Source organism: Barbus barbus (genome assembly GCF_936440315.1).
Source record: "Barbus barbus genome assembly, chromosome: 17".
Classification (NCBI taxonomy): domain Eukaryota; kingdom Metazoa; phylum Chordata; class Actinopteri; order Cypriniformes; family Cyprinidae; genus Barbus; species Barbus barbus.
Window position 1 is genome coordinate 16,973,451 of NC_136745.1, and position 17,694 is coordinate 16,991,144.

The 17,694-nt window shown below is 37.5% G+C and overlaps 1 protein-coding gene across 1 annotated transcript in view; it reads right to left on the reverse strand.

The window, feature by feature from the left end:
* Nucleotides 1-17,694, reverse strand: part of LOC306883723 (putative phospholipid-transporting ATPase IA) — a 175,089-nt gene that overhangs the window by 37,975 nt on the left and 119,420 nt on the right. Inside the window, exons 23-26 of the mRNA XM_079439144.1 lie at nucleotides 14,717-14,781; nucleotides 8,486-8,658; nucleotides 4,952-5,135; nucleotides 1,085-1,195 (exon numbers count right to left, since the gene is read on the reverse strand). Of these exons, the coding sequence (XP_079295270.1) occupies nucleotides 1,085-1,195; nucleotides 4,952-5,135; nucleotides 8,486-8,658; nucleotides 14,717-14,781 (533 nt within the window). The remainder of the gene's footprint in view (nucleotides 1-1,084; nucleotides 1,196-4,951; nucleotides 5,136-8,485; nucleotides 8,659-14,716; nucleotides 14,782-17,694) is intronic.

Here is a 17,694-nt window from a genome sequence, read left to right on the forward strand (position 1 = left end):
AAACCTTGCTCTCACAATCTACAGCAGCACTGGATGCCAACAGAGAGAAATCTAAGGGGCTTTTCAGAGATTTACCACAGCACATAAAACAAAATCAACATGAAGGGAGAAAAAAAAAAAAAAAAAAAAAAGTTCACGGGTCAAGTGGCACACAAGAGCAAGAGGGCCGAGGGGAAAAAAGATGGTTTTTTGAAGTGCTCATGTTTCTGCTGGGGTTGTACAGCTCATGAATACTGGTGTTGGTCTGTTTCAAATCGTAGTGAGCTGCATACAGAGGGAACATTTTACACAAGAGAGATAAAATGGATACAACATGAATTACCAAGCAAATGTGCGTGGTTTATTCCTTACTTGGATGCATTAGAGATTAAAAGGCTTCTTGTCTTTGTCAGGAAGTGAAAGTCGATTTTAAACCAAAATTACATCGTAATTATTATTTCCGAATAACAATAAATCAAAATATAACAGGAATACGCAATGAATAAATCAAAATATCACAGAAATACACAACATATTGTGTTTAAATTTGGACACATACTTTAAATTTTGCACTATACTGTACACTATAAGGCTAGTGTGAGCAAAGGTCCATTTCATGGATTTCAAAGACCTTAGACATTAAATAAAGAGACTTATAATGGCTTAATGTTGCTTTCAGACCATTAGTCTGCTACCAACTCTTCTTTCAGCTCTCGAGGAAACCTAAAGCTTGTCCCCGAGGTGTAACGTCTCCTAAACCAAGCATGCTGCAGATCAAAACGACCAAACGCCCCTCATGATAAAGCTGGTGCTGATAGCAGCCCTTTAACTTGTCAGGTCTCTGAACGGACTATCAGCACCAGGCCTGGAAACTGTCAAATACCATCACAGATGGATGGCTTGTGGACTTGACATCGACAGACCTGCATTCCTACAGCAGGATGGAGACATGCATGCAATGCCAGTTAATTTCATTAAAGAGTGGTCATCCAATCTCCGTGAAAAGGACATTACTGGTTAATTCGATAAAAGGCTTGGTGCTCTGTCATCTATTTTGTACGTCCCATGAGTTTGATAAGACATGACAGTGAGTAGACATTCTTACCTCAATAATGTAAAGCACAATGTTCTTGTAGAAGCAATACAGGATGCACTTGGCAACACGGTTGTAATTCCAAGCGCCGTGAACCAACAGAAGATTCTTCAAGTACTTGAACTGTGAGAGAGAAGGGAGGACAGAGATAAGTTCATTAAGGCCTATCGTTTACACAAGATCTACAGTTGCCCAGCCAACACAGAAAGCGGTTTTGGATTTGAAAATAAAGAGACAATTTTATCCATGTTGGGCAACAGGAAGCCTGGAGTTGCAGGGACCAGACAAAAACTGTCTCAACCATATTCCTGAGAATTCCAGCTACAATCGGTCTTATTTTGTTGAAAAGCAGAGGAAGGGAGAAAACTTTTTTTAGCTGTGCAAAAACAAAGTAATTTTTTGGTTAACACATTAAGTTTGGCTTTTAACAACTGCCTTATATTATGAAAAGCTTATCAGGTTTATCAGTTGGCCACTAAGAATTAGTTTAAACCTGATTGTCATAAAAATATGATTTAGATCCAAATAGTACTTAATCTACTCACTCAACACCCAAACTGTAGATATAAACTGCTTAAATCATCTGGATTCTGTCAGATTTACTGAATATAAAGTGATATTTGTGTTGTTGTCACTGTGTGTTTAACCTTCATCAAGTCAGACAGATGCCTTTTTTCAAACAGTCGATGAGTAGTTCACTCCAATTTATTATGTTAGCTTCATACACATGTATATTGCAAAAGATTGAGTAGATAAATATATTTACTAAACATTTTCACCATATTTTCTGCTGAGTTCAGCACATTACACATCAAAAACAGGCTCAGCACCAAAACTCTACTTCTGATTTACAACACTTAGGTGGACAGAGAGAACACTGAGTGATTTCACATGCACAACAATTTGCTGATAATTCATAAAATTGTGTTTTCGTCTGGCTTACACACCAAAACGTAAACAGAGATGTGCTTTGCTCACTTAAGCCCCAAAATGCTGATGAAGGTGTTTACGTGCAGATCAAAATCAGGATAACAGATATAAATCTATACGGACTGCTTTCTTTAAACAGTTTATGAAATTAAACTAACAAAAAAACAACCGACATGACCTTACATGTTATTGGTTACAAAGCATAACAGATACAAGTTGTTTGTTTCACTGTAACCCACTTATATGGCTGCTGAAATAAATATAATATGCAAACAGCCGAACTTGTGCAGGTGCTCAAGATTAGTGGCTTACAGTGACCCTCTATGACAGTGTAAACAAGTAATGTGTGTTATATGTAAACATGATCAAAGGGTGATTTAGGGATGCCATGTTTTATTTCCTACAGAGCATCCTCAATGTGACAGTGTTATAAACATCATTCCTCTAAAACAGCTAGTCACTTCTATGAAGGCAGGGACAGCAGGGTGGGATGTAAGGGGTACGGAGGGCCTTTGAGGGTCTCAGGGGCTGTCTGACCTCTGGATGTGAGGAGAGCGAGGTGATGACAGACAGACTACAGTGGAGTCTGGATATGTAGCCCCCAGTCTTAAAATCTGCTGATCTGTGGAGGACCTAGTGTGAGGCTGAAGCACAGCAGCATTCCAGCTCACACTGATTTATCCCTTCACGTAAACAATTTAATCACATCTTCAAAACAGGCCCCAAACAAAACTAAAGACCCTGGGTTTAACACAAATTAACACAGCATTCTGTGAGAGCCAGCAGCACATGGGTCCAATATATATAGACGCACACAATACGCTATACCAGGGTTCCTCAAATCTTACCCTGGAGGGCCAATCCACTGTGGAGTTCAGCTCCAACACTGATCAAACTCACCTGTCTGTGATTTTCTAATGATCCTGAAGACATTGATTAGCATGCTCAAGTGTGTTTGATTAGGGTTACAGCTAAACTCTGCAGGAAAAAAGTGGATCTCGTGGGCCAGATTTGAGGATCCCTGCGCTATACCATAAGATCTGCTACCAACAGTAATGCATACTAATTTAGAATTAAATATATAATTAACAAATATAAAATTATAACTAACATACTGTACCATCATTTAATATTATATATTACATGGATGTGCTTTAGCCCTGTAAAGCCTGATGGAATGGAACAGTTTATTAAACCTTTAGACAAAACATAAGAAAATAAAAAATTTGGTGAGTATCATATTTGATGCATCAAACTTAAGGAGAATATAGTGCAGGGATGGCGAACGTCAGTCCTGGAGAGCCTCAGCCCTGCAGAGTTTTGCTTCAACCCTAAGCAAACACACCCGGACAAGCTAATCAAGGTCTGAAGGGTTACTAGAAAGCTACATGCAAGTGAGTTTTATTTAGGGTTTGAGCTGAGCTCTGCAGCGGAGTTCGCCACCCCTGATATAGTGCTCATACTAGGCACACACTCAGCAAAAAATATGCAATTTGGTGCAGTTGTTGATATGTCTATGGCCTAATAGATGCCTAAAAGATGAAATTCCGACAGCTTGTAAGGCCTTTATGACAGTATATCAGACTAACATAAAATGCAGATATAACTCTATATCTCCCAATATATAATAATATATTTATTATACATAGTATAATTACAGTGGTGGCCAAAATTACTACAACACTAGTATTTTCACAGCTAGTGTGTCTGTAGGAAATATCAGTTTACATTTCTAAACATTTTGCCATTAATTTTAATAATCCAGTGAGATTTTTGTTTGCACAACAGCCAGTGCTCCTCACGGAAATCCGATCTGATCATCATCCAGTCTGTCTGGAATGACAAGAAGAAACAGACCAAACTGACACAGACTAAATTCAGAAGAACTGTGGCAACGTCTCATATATATATATATATATATATATATATATATATATATATATATATATATATATATATATAAAATAAGAGTTACATATAATGTTTTAGTTAACTTAATACTAATATATGAAACCATACAGTATGTATAACATTTTCATCTAGTTTAGCAGTTGATGAGAAGCAGCATTGTGAAAAGCCTTCTAGTGCAAATCAACATGACACTGGTTCAGGATGATGAATGCATACTAGCTGCCAGTACAGCACCATTGAAGTTTGCCGTCTGATCCAGCACATATCATACGAGCCATTTTGCTTGAAGGCAGTTCGGTGACTTTCTATGAACCTGCCTGCATTCCCTACCACCTCCACCCGCCTCCACCTACAATACGATGAGGGCACTTAAGAAAAGACAAGATGCTTTCTGGGGTAATCTGATGCATGAGGCCAGTGAACAGACGGCTCGAGGCAGTATAGAAAAACAAGTGTGAAGAGGGATGTTTCCACAAACTGCATAAAAGGTGAAAAGAAACTTGGGACAGAGATGGAGAGCGATGTTGACAGCGATCGGCGACACTTGAGCTCTTCTTTTGTTAAAACACACAATGAAGATTATGCTATATCAAAAACTGTGAATTACAAAACATCTTCTTAATTAAGTTTACATAAGAGGGACAGGTCCAGTTTCACCATCAGCAGAGGTTTGAGTAAGTGAACACTCAAGCAATGTAAACAGACCTGACCGGCCCGTTTTGCTATCTCAGACTGCAGAATCTATGAGCCACAGATTTTAATCCTTCACCCTAGATACATAATCTAGAACCAGATTAATTTTCTTGGAGTCACACTGTAGTGACACAAGACAAAAGTGTTAGTTTACATTCGGAACTGATATGTGCTTCAGGTTTAGAAGCAGAGATTACATTTTATTTTTATAATAATGCAGAATTTTTCATTAATTTAAATTTCACTATGTCATTATAATAGACAAATTAAATTATTTAATTTACTCACAATTTAGCCAATTTATTCTTTCTTCCTGCAGACATGTGCAATTTGATAGTTTCTCACCTGTGCAATAGAGTAGTCTGATGAGTTGGCAGCCTGCAGTCCTTCATTCCCAGAGATGCCAACACCCACATGGGCGGTCTGGATCATGCCCACATCATTGGCTCCGTCGCCAATGGCCAACGTGATCACTTTCACCTGTTTTTTCACCATCTCAACCACCTCAGACTTCTGCAGAGGTGAAACCCTGGAAAACAAATAAATAATTATTAGAATTTGACAAGTAATATCTGCTCTGATGTGGAACATTGTTGAAACTCCACGTTTGAAACTGACATTTAGAGATTAGAGATTTACAACAATTGCAGATTTGCAATGGCACCTTTATAGAGGGATGTGAGGCTATTTTTCTTTTTGCCAATTATTAGTGTTGACAACCATTTGATTTCTTGGCCATCTGTTGTGACCTCAACAGCTGCGGTCACATTTCAACTTCACATGATGAATGTGTCTCTTCAAAAAGAGAGGTTAAAAGAGGACTTCAAACTCTCACACTGAAATTCACTGCTCAAATAGAAGTTTTTATAATTACTGGCACCTTTAACTTATCCATCATTGTGTCTTCACCACCAAATATCATCCAACTAAAAACTGTTCAGTTTTGGGGACAGTAATTTTTATTTTTTGAAATGAGACTCATGCACACAGACGCATATATATTTTAATCCAAGATATTCCATTAACGGCAAAGCTGCATTTTCAGCAGTATTTTATCCAGTCTTAAATGTCACATGATACTTCAGAAATCAATCTAATATGCTGACTTGCTGCTCAAGAAACATTTCATTTTATTATCAGTGTTAAAAACAGTTGTGCTACTTTTGTGGAAACAACATTTTTTTTCAGGAATCTTTGACGAATTTAAAGCTCAAAAGAAACTCATTTATTTTGAAAGACTTTTATTCAGCAAGGATGCTAAATTTTTCAAAACAAAAGATTCTCTCTTAAGTAAATGTTATCACATTTCCTATTAGATCACGGAGTAATGAGTATAGATGTTTAAAAATATCACTCTGAGACCGATCAACAATTTATTTCTGATCATTTTGTGAACTTGTTCGACTGATTCATTAAAAAAAAACAAAAGAATAACTGGCTCACAAATCGCTGAAGCATCACTGCAGCTGGCAAGCCAGCTTTACACAAGTTCTGAAAAAACAAAAACAAAACAAAACCTGACAAATATATATTTACTACAGAAAGTTCAATGGTTTTTCACGAATGTTGGAAACCCATAACATTAAGAAACAGACGAACCCACACCTTATAAATGCCCAAACCGGGCAAATTTGTGTTCCTGATGAAGCCCAACCTGAGCCCAGGATCCCTGACCTTTAAAAACATATACAAAAGCTTGCAGCACATTACAGTACTGCATCATCTGTGTCAGGCAAATGAAATTAAGATCTCGCTTTCGGCTAGAAAAGCTCCTCCGGTTTAACGTTCACAGGTCATCCTGTAAGCAATGAACGTAGAGTGATGTAAGGCTCTCCAGTGAACCGGAGATTGCTGCCGATATAGCAGGAGACCTCTAGAGTCAGTTTAACATTTACACATCTGCAGGCACAAATCTGCTCTCCTCAGGACACCGTGTGGCTGTTCGTATGTATGTGTGTGTGTAGTGAGCGAAAGCAGATCGGATAGATTACATCAAGCATTGCATAATGGCTGTGGCACCTGCGGTGTGCGTTGTTTCTGGAAATTGACACTGATTTTTGGCAGTTCCTTGTCACGCTCAATTGGTTCCTCATATGTTTCTTTCGCTGTGTAGCATTTTTTGGAACGGTTCATACTAGTCTGCTAACACACAGTTAAACTTTGTGTATAACTGACAGACATCCTGACTACAATCTACTATTATAAAAAAATAACACTCATTAGTAAATTACTGCTTTGAGAGCTAGAATAATTATGTTTATTGGGAAGGTTGCGACCTAAAGGGAAGGTAATCTGTTCTTTAAACAGCACAGCAGCATTTCCCTGTAATTGTCTGCCAGTCACTTGATGTTTTTGTAAGTGCAGAAAAATGTCCAATGATGGCGTCAGTTCCCTGGAGGGCAAAAAGGGTTATTAACCTGCAAAGACATATTTACATCCACCTGTGAAACAGTAAACATTTAAGCCAAGCATGACAGTACAACTCCCCGTGTACGTAAATAAATTTAAAACTGCATCTGATTACAGTGACAATTTGTAATAATTGGACTCTTTCATTCTCATTGAAAAAACAAACATCCCAAGCCTAGACACTGAAGAAAAAAAAGACTTTTCTTTTGTAGCAGGGGTGTGCGATATATTGGTAGACACGATTAACTGGTACAAATTTGTAGGGGTTCAACGGATTGTAGATGATCGCGGATTAACGGTTACGTTTAACCATCACAGAGTGAAAGTTTATAATTTGCATGTGTTTTGTCTTGCTAAAGTTGAATCGGGACTCGCAAACCGTTTTCTGTGCTCAGCCACACATACTGAAGCGTGCACACGCAGAGAGAGAGAGAGGCGTGATTCAGATACCGCGTTTCAGACAAGGCCTCAACGGATGGATACATACAAAGTTATATTAAAATACCCGTTTTGGCAAGTATTCTGGTAAACACAGTCGGTTATGTCTTAAGTTAACGTATACAGCTGAGAAAGAAACCGGATGTGTGTCAGTATTAGGTCCGTGCATTTAGTCTTAAAGAGACAGCAGCCTATAATACCTGCTTCTGTTTGCTAATCAAACACCACCACAGCTTTAACAAAGAATAATCTGTATTTAACTTATGCAGTAAGCATTACTGTGTTGTTTTGCACTTCATTTTTACATTTCTGCACCTGAATACTACTTTTACTGTCTTTATAATTTTATGTTGTAGGCTGTTCATCTATGCTTGTGATTGTTCTTGATTTATTACTGACTTTAGTAGTTAAGCTATTAGTTTCTGCTGAGGTATAGAAGTACTTAAAGTAAGTTTTTAGTAATTAATGAAAAGCAAACTTTTTTTGCGGGTCCGAAAAATTATCCGATCTGTCACTCAAAATCCGTAGCATGATCCGAACTGTTAGTTTTGTGATCCGTTGCACCACTAGAAATTTGTGAACCAGTAGAGATTTTTGACTACCGTCTCTATCACGGTTACACAGTCATGTGACTTTGCTGTGCTACGTGGTCAATAAAACGTATTGTTTGCACACATTTTAAAGCATTGCTTTTTAAAACCGCTTAAAAGAGAACTCATTTCGCTATATGCACGCACTGTTTCTGAGCGCTGGCAGAGAGGCGCGCACATGAGAAGACAGTGCTCACAGAGCCATTCTTAACCATAAAACTTTTTGTCTCCCAAATTAAATGATTAACTTTTAGTTGTCTTTGTACTACAGCCAAAATAAACTGAAATATTATCTGGATAATATTTACTTTCAAGTGCCCCCTTGTGACACATTTTGAAAAACCCTGGTACAGTGAATCTTTGTTGTACTTTGTAAAGGTTTATCTTACGGTTAAGTTATTCTTGCTGATTTTCAGCAAATTCCCCAGGTATAATTACATACCTGCAGCATATCACAGCCTTGCAGGAAAGAGCCAAGTCCAGGAAATACTGGCGTGCTCCGAAAGTGAGGGCATACTTCAGTGTCTTTCCATCTATGATGAGAGCGAAGTCGTTCTCCTTGTGCAGAGCATCTCCCAGCAAGCCGCAGTGATGGCTGAGGATCTCCCTGGTACCCTGCACACAAACATGTATAGAATAATGTAAGATACTGATAAACATTTCATACAAAATTATATTATTACAGTTGTGTAACTGACTAAATCAGCTGGTATGTAAATATTTCTTTGAGAAACGTGCAACTCAAAAGACTAAATTCATTATGATAGGGATTTGTAATGTAATAAATCATAAAACTGTTCACAGACGTCTGATGAGACACCAAACATGAACACGGGGATAATTTCTCCCTTTTCCTTCAATGCCAATGCAATCAGTCCCAAGAATAACATAGGATTTCACATGCAGAGCACCAGACACTTTTGCACATGGGGTTTACGTCTGTTTATTGTCAATGCACAGGGCATCAAAGTGAGAACATACATATGGCACGCTTCATTACGGAGAGCGCAAAGCCGAAGCTGGGTGTGATGGTTCGTTTGTTAGAACAAGGCCTTTCGATGGCCCTGACCAGGAAACACAAAGGCATGGGAATTTACCCTGAGCACTAGCAAAGCTGCAGACCTCAGTCTTCTCCCTCTCTCATTGTGTTCACGCAATCGGAATGAGCATACATCTGGGTTTATGGGTTATTTCGGAGGAATGTCCTCTCCAGGAATATTTCTGTGTTGATTAAACCTGCAAGATCTTAATCAACACTGACTGGGCCAGAGAAAAATTGGGATCTTTGACTTAACCTGACTGTTGTTTTAAACTGAGTTTAATGGTGAAAACTGTACTTTCAGCAGAAAATACACCTCGTAGTAAGAAGCTGTTATTGTAAGAATTCGGGACGTGTGGGAGGATGCTTCTGTATTTGGATTAGGAATACCGCTGTACTCCATAAAAAAAAAAAAAAAAAAAAAAAAAAGAGGAAACACCACACACTAGCTCACGGTTCTGCAAACAACTACTAAAAAAAGAAGAGAGTCAGTGGTCTCCACTACATAACCTCTCAACAGGTCTGAGAGTCATCACAGAAATTCTTCTTTCCTCAAAGAAGCTGGTCTTCATAGCTTTAAATCCCTGAGCATTGTGGGTTAACAAACCAGTGCATGTCTCTATCTGCAGCTCATGTTCCGCAGCTGTCCAGCATGTTTTTGGCTTCACATTCCAACATGGAGAAGACGACCATGACACAAACAAGCCCTTCTGTATTCGAGGGGTGAAATAATGAATAATAAAAGAAAGTTTGTGCAGAGCAGACAGGATTCAACGCTGAAGAATTCCAAAGCATTCAAAATGTTTCAAAAATAGAGCAGAATTGTCAGAGTTAGGGCCTTTTACGGTTAGATTTCTCTTTTAGGTCAACTACTCTCATAGTGGAGAAAAAATACTAAAGAGAATCTTTCTAAACAAGTGTGTTAACGTTAATTAAACCGTTGACATTTTTTAAACCTGGCTATATAAATAACATCACATCTTGCTTAATGACAGACATTTAAAAAATTTGCCAAAAATCTGACCAATACCAAAAAGCTGATTTATAATATGTAATAATCTATCCTATGTAATAAGAATAAAAAGTTACATGAATTTGTTTTAATTATTAATTCATCGTTATCGCTGTTTTTAATGTTTTAATAATTATAGTAAACTAAGTTATTAGTATTATGGAAACAAAACAAAAAAAAATATTATTGAAACATGTAGACACTGTTGCTTTTAAATAAATACTAAATAAACAACTTGTTTTAAACAATTACATTTGTCAAAAACAAATTGCTACCTTTTTAAAGTGGTCCAAAGCCAATGATCTAAACCTTATATCAGCCGATGCATGACAAAATGAAAGACAAACGACAAAAAATTTAATAAAAAAATAAAAATAAGAAAAAATAAGAAAAGTAAAATACAATAAAAAACCCAACCCAACCCAAATAAGAAAGTTAAATGGCACATTATAATCATTACTGCTGTCTTACACCAAAAAGCTTCAAATGGAAATCTATGCAGATGATCACTACTAAATCTGATACTGAATATGCGTGTGTGTGTGGGTGTTGAGGAAGGCAGATGCCTAAGGGTTGTGAGATTACACCTCGGGGACCAAAAAACATTCCCCTGGCACAACAGACTCTGAAACCCAAGCTCAAAGGAAATATTTAGAGAGAGAAGCCAGGGGTTTAGAGAGGGAAGCCTCAGGTTTCAGAGAAAGAGAGAGAAGTGCAGCTGTAAGAGCTTCTCTAATATGTGGCATCCATTCTGTAGGTGTCCTCGTGTGTAATGGGTGTATATAATACACAAGTCTGCCACAGACAATATAAGATCAGATGATAAGACCGCTTATGAAGACTAATGAGAGGACAATGTCTCCATTTCCTCACAAGTCATCGCCATTTCCCAGTCTCCACTTGAGCTCGGCTCAAACACTCTCAGTCGTCCAAACAGGCCTCTGTGTTATGGCTGTGCGAGCAAACCGGACCGTGATGACTCAAGAGTGTTTGCTTTGCAAGTGGGCAGAAGGCATCAGTGGGATATACAGTACATCAGCGCTTCCACACACGGCCAAGATCCAGCAGATAACGGCTGATTTAGGCACTTTGGAAATCCATTTACTGAGATGCCTGGAACAAAGCATGTGATATCGGACATTATAAACAAGGAGTGGAAGGACATAAAGTCCGGGTTACATGTGTCATGCAATGAAGTAATGACAGATAGAAGACTGCAAGTGCATACATACACTCACAAATGTATATAAATATGCCTAGACGGACACCCACTTGCACACTACTGCCTGACAGAATCAACTGCTATGAAAGAGAGAATATGATTGTTATTTCAAACAAACAAGAAGCCCAACTGTTGGTCAACTCTTTTCATGCAACATATGTAGGAAAAAAACTGTAACAGATCAAAGGAACACAAATAGCAGAAACTGGGAATCAAGGAATCAGCTGGGAATGGCTTTGCTTATTAGATGGGTTTTGACACCAATTTCACGATTCGATTTAATTCTGACTCACAAGCTTTCAATTTAATTCGATTTCCAATTCGATTCAATATCGATTATTTTCGATACATATCAGGTATAGTACATGCCAAATTTTCAAGGAAAAAAAAAAAAATTAAAAAAAAAATTAAAATAAATAAATATATATATATAAAATCAATATGTTACATGGTGCTATATATCTAGCAAAATGCTCCTCTCTAGTGTTCATTTCTCTAGCTGACTAGCAAGTTTATGTTCACTGAATCTGTTTTTTTCTGGAGTAAATGTGACGTTACGTGACATGGTTAACAATCTGTTATACTGACATCTTTGCACAGTTGAAACACTCATTGAGCGATTACATGAGCCAGGATATGGATTTTGGTAAGTTGTAATTTTTCTTTTAACATACCTTCAAATGTTTATTCTTGTTTATTTCATGCTGAAACTGGTATTAAAGCGGAGAAAATGATCAGTTCACATGCGCTTCTCTTAAGCTGAGGCACTACAGCAATCTGTCCCCCCCATATGAAACGGTGCCAAAACGGCATTTATTGTTTGAATACTGTCATAAAACGGTATAAATTTGAGACTTCAAAAGTAACAAATCTTATTGCGATTTATTGGATGGGATGTGCGCTAAAATGTTGTGCTCATTAACTGAAAACAGTCTAGACTAATTGATTCTTGGGATTTAAGAATAAATATTGTTTCGTAAAAATTAGAATCAATTGAAAAATCAAGAAACTGATATTTACCCAGCCCTATTACTCATAGCTAACAGGCAGCCATGCATTTTTTTTTTGTATTGCTTTCAAATTAATCACAACATAAATCACCTCCAAAATCAGTATAAGATTCACTAACAACAAACAAATGCCTATCAATGGCTTTTGAAAAAAGAAAAGAAAAAAATACTAGAAACAACTTTTCATTTGAAATCTTAAGAAACAAAACCTTGTCAAGATCAAAGAAAATTATGATGTTGTGATCACAAGAAAACAACTTGTCAAGGTAACAAAAGGATTTTTTTCTATTTTTGGCCCCATTTCTTTCCTCCTTTGTACTCTTCCACAATCTCTCCATTCTCTCAGCTTATCTGCACACTATAGCTCTTTTTCATCTGCGAGCAGCAGAAGCCACTGCGGTCCGCCACATATTTAATATGATTATTGAGTTACTGTTCTTTGACCCGTCCCACAGTGCCTTGCATTTTCCTCCACTGAGATAATGAAACCCCCTCAGACGTCCGGTGAAGTTCTCAACCCCTCTCTCCGGGCCGGATGAGTGGGCTCCTTCATCCATCTCGTTTTCCTTAATACGCTGAATGTGTTAAACGCAAAAAACAAGAGAAGGACCGAGGGGAAGGGAGGCGCACTGTTCCAGTGTTTTCTCCTGCAATGTGAGAGCTTGGCAAATCCCACCACTGCCGGACCGCCGAGTGCTCCGAGAATTCCTCCTTGTTTTCTTTTCTCGTGTTGTTTAAGCATGTGCATATGCATGGGAGACCAGGCGCTGACATTTCAAATGGCAGCTGTCTGCTTTATGGAACGCTCCTCTTATTTCTCTCCTCTTTTTCTTTGGCTCAATCTATCACGGTAAACGACTGTTTGACAGACTGAGACCCATCCGTCATCGCCTAAACCCCACCCCCTTTGCAATGCGACGGGTCCCACCTAATCAGGGGTTGCGTTGCATGTGCACAAGATGCGCAAAATGGTTTCTAGAGCCCTTAACTTCCACAGACAACAGACAAGACCCTCCCTGCAGGGGCCAGCTGACCTATAAGCTCCATCTGACCAACACATACAGTGGGATCCCAAAGTCTGAGTCTTGAGACCACATTTCAAAATACATGATTTAAACCTTTGGATTACGAGTCCGACTCTCTAACCCAGGGGTTTTCAACCTTTTAGGACATGCGCCCTCCCCAAGTTTGTCTAATTTCACTCGCAATTTAATCCGTTCTTTCTTACCAAGGAAAATAATCAATTTCTTAAAAAAAAAAAAGTTTCTGACCCTAACTTTTGAACAGTAGTGTAACATTAAACAATAAATATTTAATAATAATAATCAGAATAAAATAGTTAAATTATAAAAATACAAAATATACATTTTAAAAGGAACACTCCACTTTTTGATATTACGCAGCGCCTGAAAGTAGTCCCCAGCTATATCATAGGCTACTGAGCTGGGGACTACTTTCAGGCGCTGCATAATATCACTGCACCTGCTGCACCCATGGTACAGCTGCAAAGTTCCTTGATTATTACGCCGGAATGAGAGTATAGTTCATAGCCATATGTGCCTAGAAAATCGCAACTTTTCATTTTCCGTCTGTCTTGGTACACGATGTAACTGCAGAAGAGTCAATCTTCAAATAGGAAGATTATCGGAACTCTTTGGTCATTTAGTCATGCTAATGGTCTAATTCGATTCAATGATCTATGCTAAGCTAAGCTAAAAGTGCTACCGCCAGGGCCGGCGCCCCAAAGGAGTTACTGTGTCCCCCCCAAACGAGTTACTGTGCCCCACCACTTTCCATCCTCCCTCCTCGTTGAACGCAATCGATTTTGAAAGCGAAAGTACTGATAAAACGGCCCCAGCCCCAACCGTTTGAGACATTGAGACACAGATCGTCCGATCCTCCTTACCACAACCCCCCCGCCGAGGGAGAGACATCGTGACTGCGTGATTTGTGCCCCCCCTAGAAATTTAAATGCCCCCCCGACGGAGGCTGGCTTCCGCCAGACACGGAGATCGGCTGAATGGATTCAAAAACGGTAAAACTCAACTGTTTAACTTGTAAAATTGTTGTAAAAAATAGTTGTAAAATTAGCCTATTTCCAAAAAAAGTGGAGTGTTCCTTTAATAGGTGACTTTTGAGCCCCACTGTATCACTTTATTGCTTTCGTTCAGAGAAATATGAGACAGAAACCGGAGGGGAATGGTTTGGATGAAAACCCAAAACAAAATGTATAATATATAGTCACATTGGGAATTATGTCGCATGCTTTCATGTACTGGGGGGCTGAAGCGATCCGTCAGCTGTCGTGTCTTTTCATCTTAACTAGCATTAAAAATGGTGACATGTAACTGTTTTTTCAAATAAACATACACCTCCATCTCAATACTCACATCCAGGGTGTCCTCGTTTATCACCAGCAGACCCATGTTCTTCGTGAGCAGTTTGCAGGAGTGTCCTTCAGGAAAAAAAGAAAAGAAAAAGAAATCTCATGTTTTCAGGTTTAACAGTGAGGGGTTTATGTAATATGGTATGTTTGTGTGGAAAAACGCCTTGCTTGGCATTTGAACAAATGACGAATGGTTTGACGCAACTTAGTATTTTAGCAATAGATCAACATTACAAAGATATGCGATGTGTAACCACAGCAACGGATGAAAGAAATTACAAACTGAGGAGTGAAAAGCACATTTTGTGATTAAAGTTTACAGCAGACCTGAGTTTAAAACTCCCACGCCGCATTGGTTTTAACGTGCCTTTCCACTGTTCGTATGAGATCACAACTGGAAGCTTGACAGCGGGCTCTCTCAACCCGATAAAAAAAGCACGACATCCCATCATCCATCAGGATGTGTCTAAACAACATAAAGGGTGGAACAAGTCCATTTGCTGTTTAATAGGTTACCGACACCTCAGTATTTGAGGAGTGATGTCCTTTGGGAACAGTTTGTGTGTATGTGTGCTGGAAAGAATCAATGGGACACTAGTTTTACATAAAAATTACTGTAAAGGACAAGAATTGCCTAAAAGCAGTAGTTATATTAAATTACAGTAATTATGTATAAGCAGAGCTGGGTAGTAACTGATTACATGTAATCTGGATTACGTAATCAGATTCCAAAAATTAAGTACTTGTAATCAGAGTAAATTACATTTTAAAATACTCTTAATCAGACTACAGTTACTTTTTTATGGATTACATGATTACATATTTACACAATAGCAATAAATTATTCATAAATCATTGATTCCCCCTAATTTCTCTTTTTCATCTTTTAAATTTTCCTTTCTAAAATAGCCTACCGAATATATACTTATTATATATGTATAAATAGTCCAGTCTTGCGGACATTCACACAAAGATCAGTCATTATTCAGGCGGCGACAGCATTTGACCACTGGATTTACAAAAATCATTTCAGGTTTAAGAAGGGTTTCAACATTGCATCAGCTACTGATGAACACATTCATTTTTATTTGAATTATTACTCTGTAGGTTTTTTAACCATGTATTATTAATTATAACTAATTAAAACTCACATTCACGTTATTTCTTAGATACATGTAACGCAGGCATTCCAAAACCTTATTCACCAAATATATTTGCTTTAAGTACCCCTGAGATTTAAAAATAAATAATTCAATAATTAAGTATCACATTTGCATGTTCACGGTTTCTTTGATTAATGATCACATGGCATGCAGGTAAATAAAAATATTTAATCTTTTTTAGTAAGTGTTTTATTTAAAACAAAGACTATAGAAACACAAAGACTGTTCACTCCTATACTTATGAATGGGAGAAACTGCAACACGCAATATGGAGGAATAGTCCCACCTTCGAAATGAAAGAGTCAAATTTCCCATAGAAACCTGACTAGACTAACCAATGCATATGCACAGTATAAGCAGGTTATGATTCAGCATGCACATTGCTTGGTCTAGCCTGAAAAATAAGCTTTTTAAACGCTATTTGAGCATAAGAAACAACATTCATGGGGCAATTAATATCAGATTTTTGCTGCTGATTTGACAATGAGTTCAGCGAGCAGTTTTTGAGATTTCAGGATTCCCCTGTTCATTAAGATTGTCTTGTATGAGCTGACTGGAGGCGTTGCAAATATGGCCGCCAAGTGAAGAGACTTTCCTCGAAAGGGAGTAAAAAAAAAAAAAAAAGGGGAGTTTGTTTTAAAATGATTTATTTTAATTTTATTTTTTATGATTTCATTAATTTTCAGCTTTTCATTAAACTCACAACCCCCCTGCAGTTCCTTTACGAACCCTAGTTTGGGAAACTGTAATATGTTTAATGCACTTCATGTTGTAAATTACAATGAATGGAACAAGTTTTCTTACTCTTTGCATTTTTTACATCGTTATGGTACAAGATAATGCTGTTTAAATCAATGTGATAAACGCGTTAAATCAAAAGTAATCTAAAAGTAATCTGATTATATTACCTAAAATGTGTAATGTAACAGATTACGTTACTGACTACAATTTTTGTCATGTAATCTGGAATCACAAATTGTAAGTAATCTACCCAGCTCTGTGTATAAGATAGACCTGCTATATTTATCCTAGCAACAATATTTCAAACATCTATAATTGTTGGTGTTTTTATGGACTTGCATTATACCTGTAAAACACACATTATACCTGTTATATATAAATATATACAGGGGTGCGCATAAGTGGTCCGCAGGTCCGCATGCTCGACCAAAATTAAAAATGTACCGTGCAAATAAACTCTGACAGCGCATTTGCGTACTGACATGGATGACAGCTGTTAATGCACAGTTACAATTTTAGATTGACGAACTGTACTGTATAAGATTTCTATTCAAACTGAAAGCATAATCTAGGCTAGCCGCTGCCGTTTTCAAAGCAAAACTGTGACATTTCATTCACTGATGCTCTTCCATCAGCAGCGCATGTACTTACTTGCCGGCAACCCGCCAAAATAAAAGCTCGCTGATTTTACGTTTGAAAATGATGAAAATTCCAATTCAAATAATAATAATAAAAATTATAAAATTTTTTACATTTTATTTTTTAAGTTTACTATAAAATAATTGTATTTGTACTATAAAATAGTATTATCAAACTTGATTATTTAGCTTATTATTATTATTATTATAAAAAAAAAAACTAAATAAATTGCAATAATATTATCATCACTATTATTATTTTTTTTAATAGTTATATTTTATGGGTCACACTCCATGCCGTGGCCCGTGTGAGGACAAAACTAAATCTCTAGGTACTCATTATGAGAACCAGGCTGAAAAACTTGTGAACCCCTGAATATATATTATATATATAAATATATATAAATTCCGCTTTTTCCACCCAAATTCCTTTATTAATT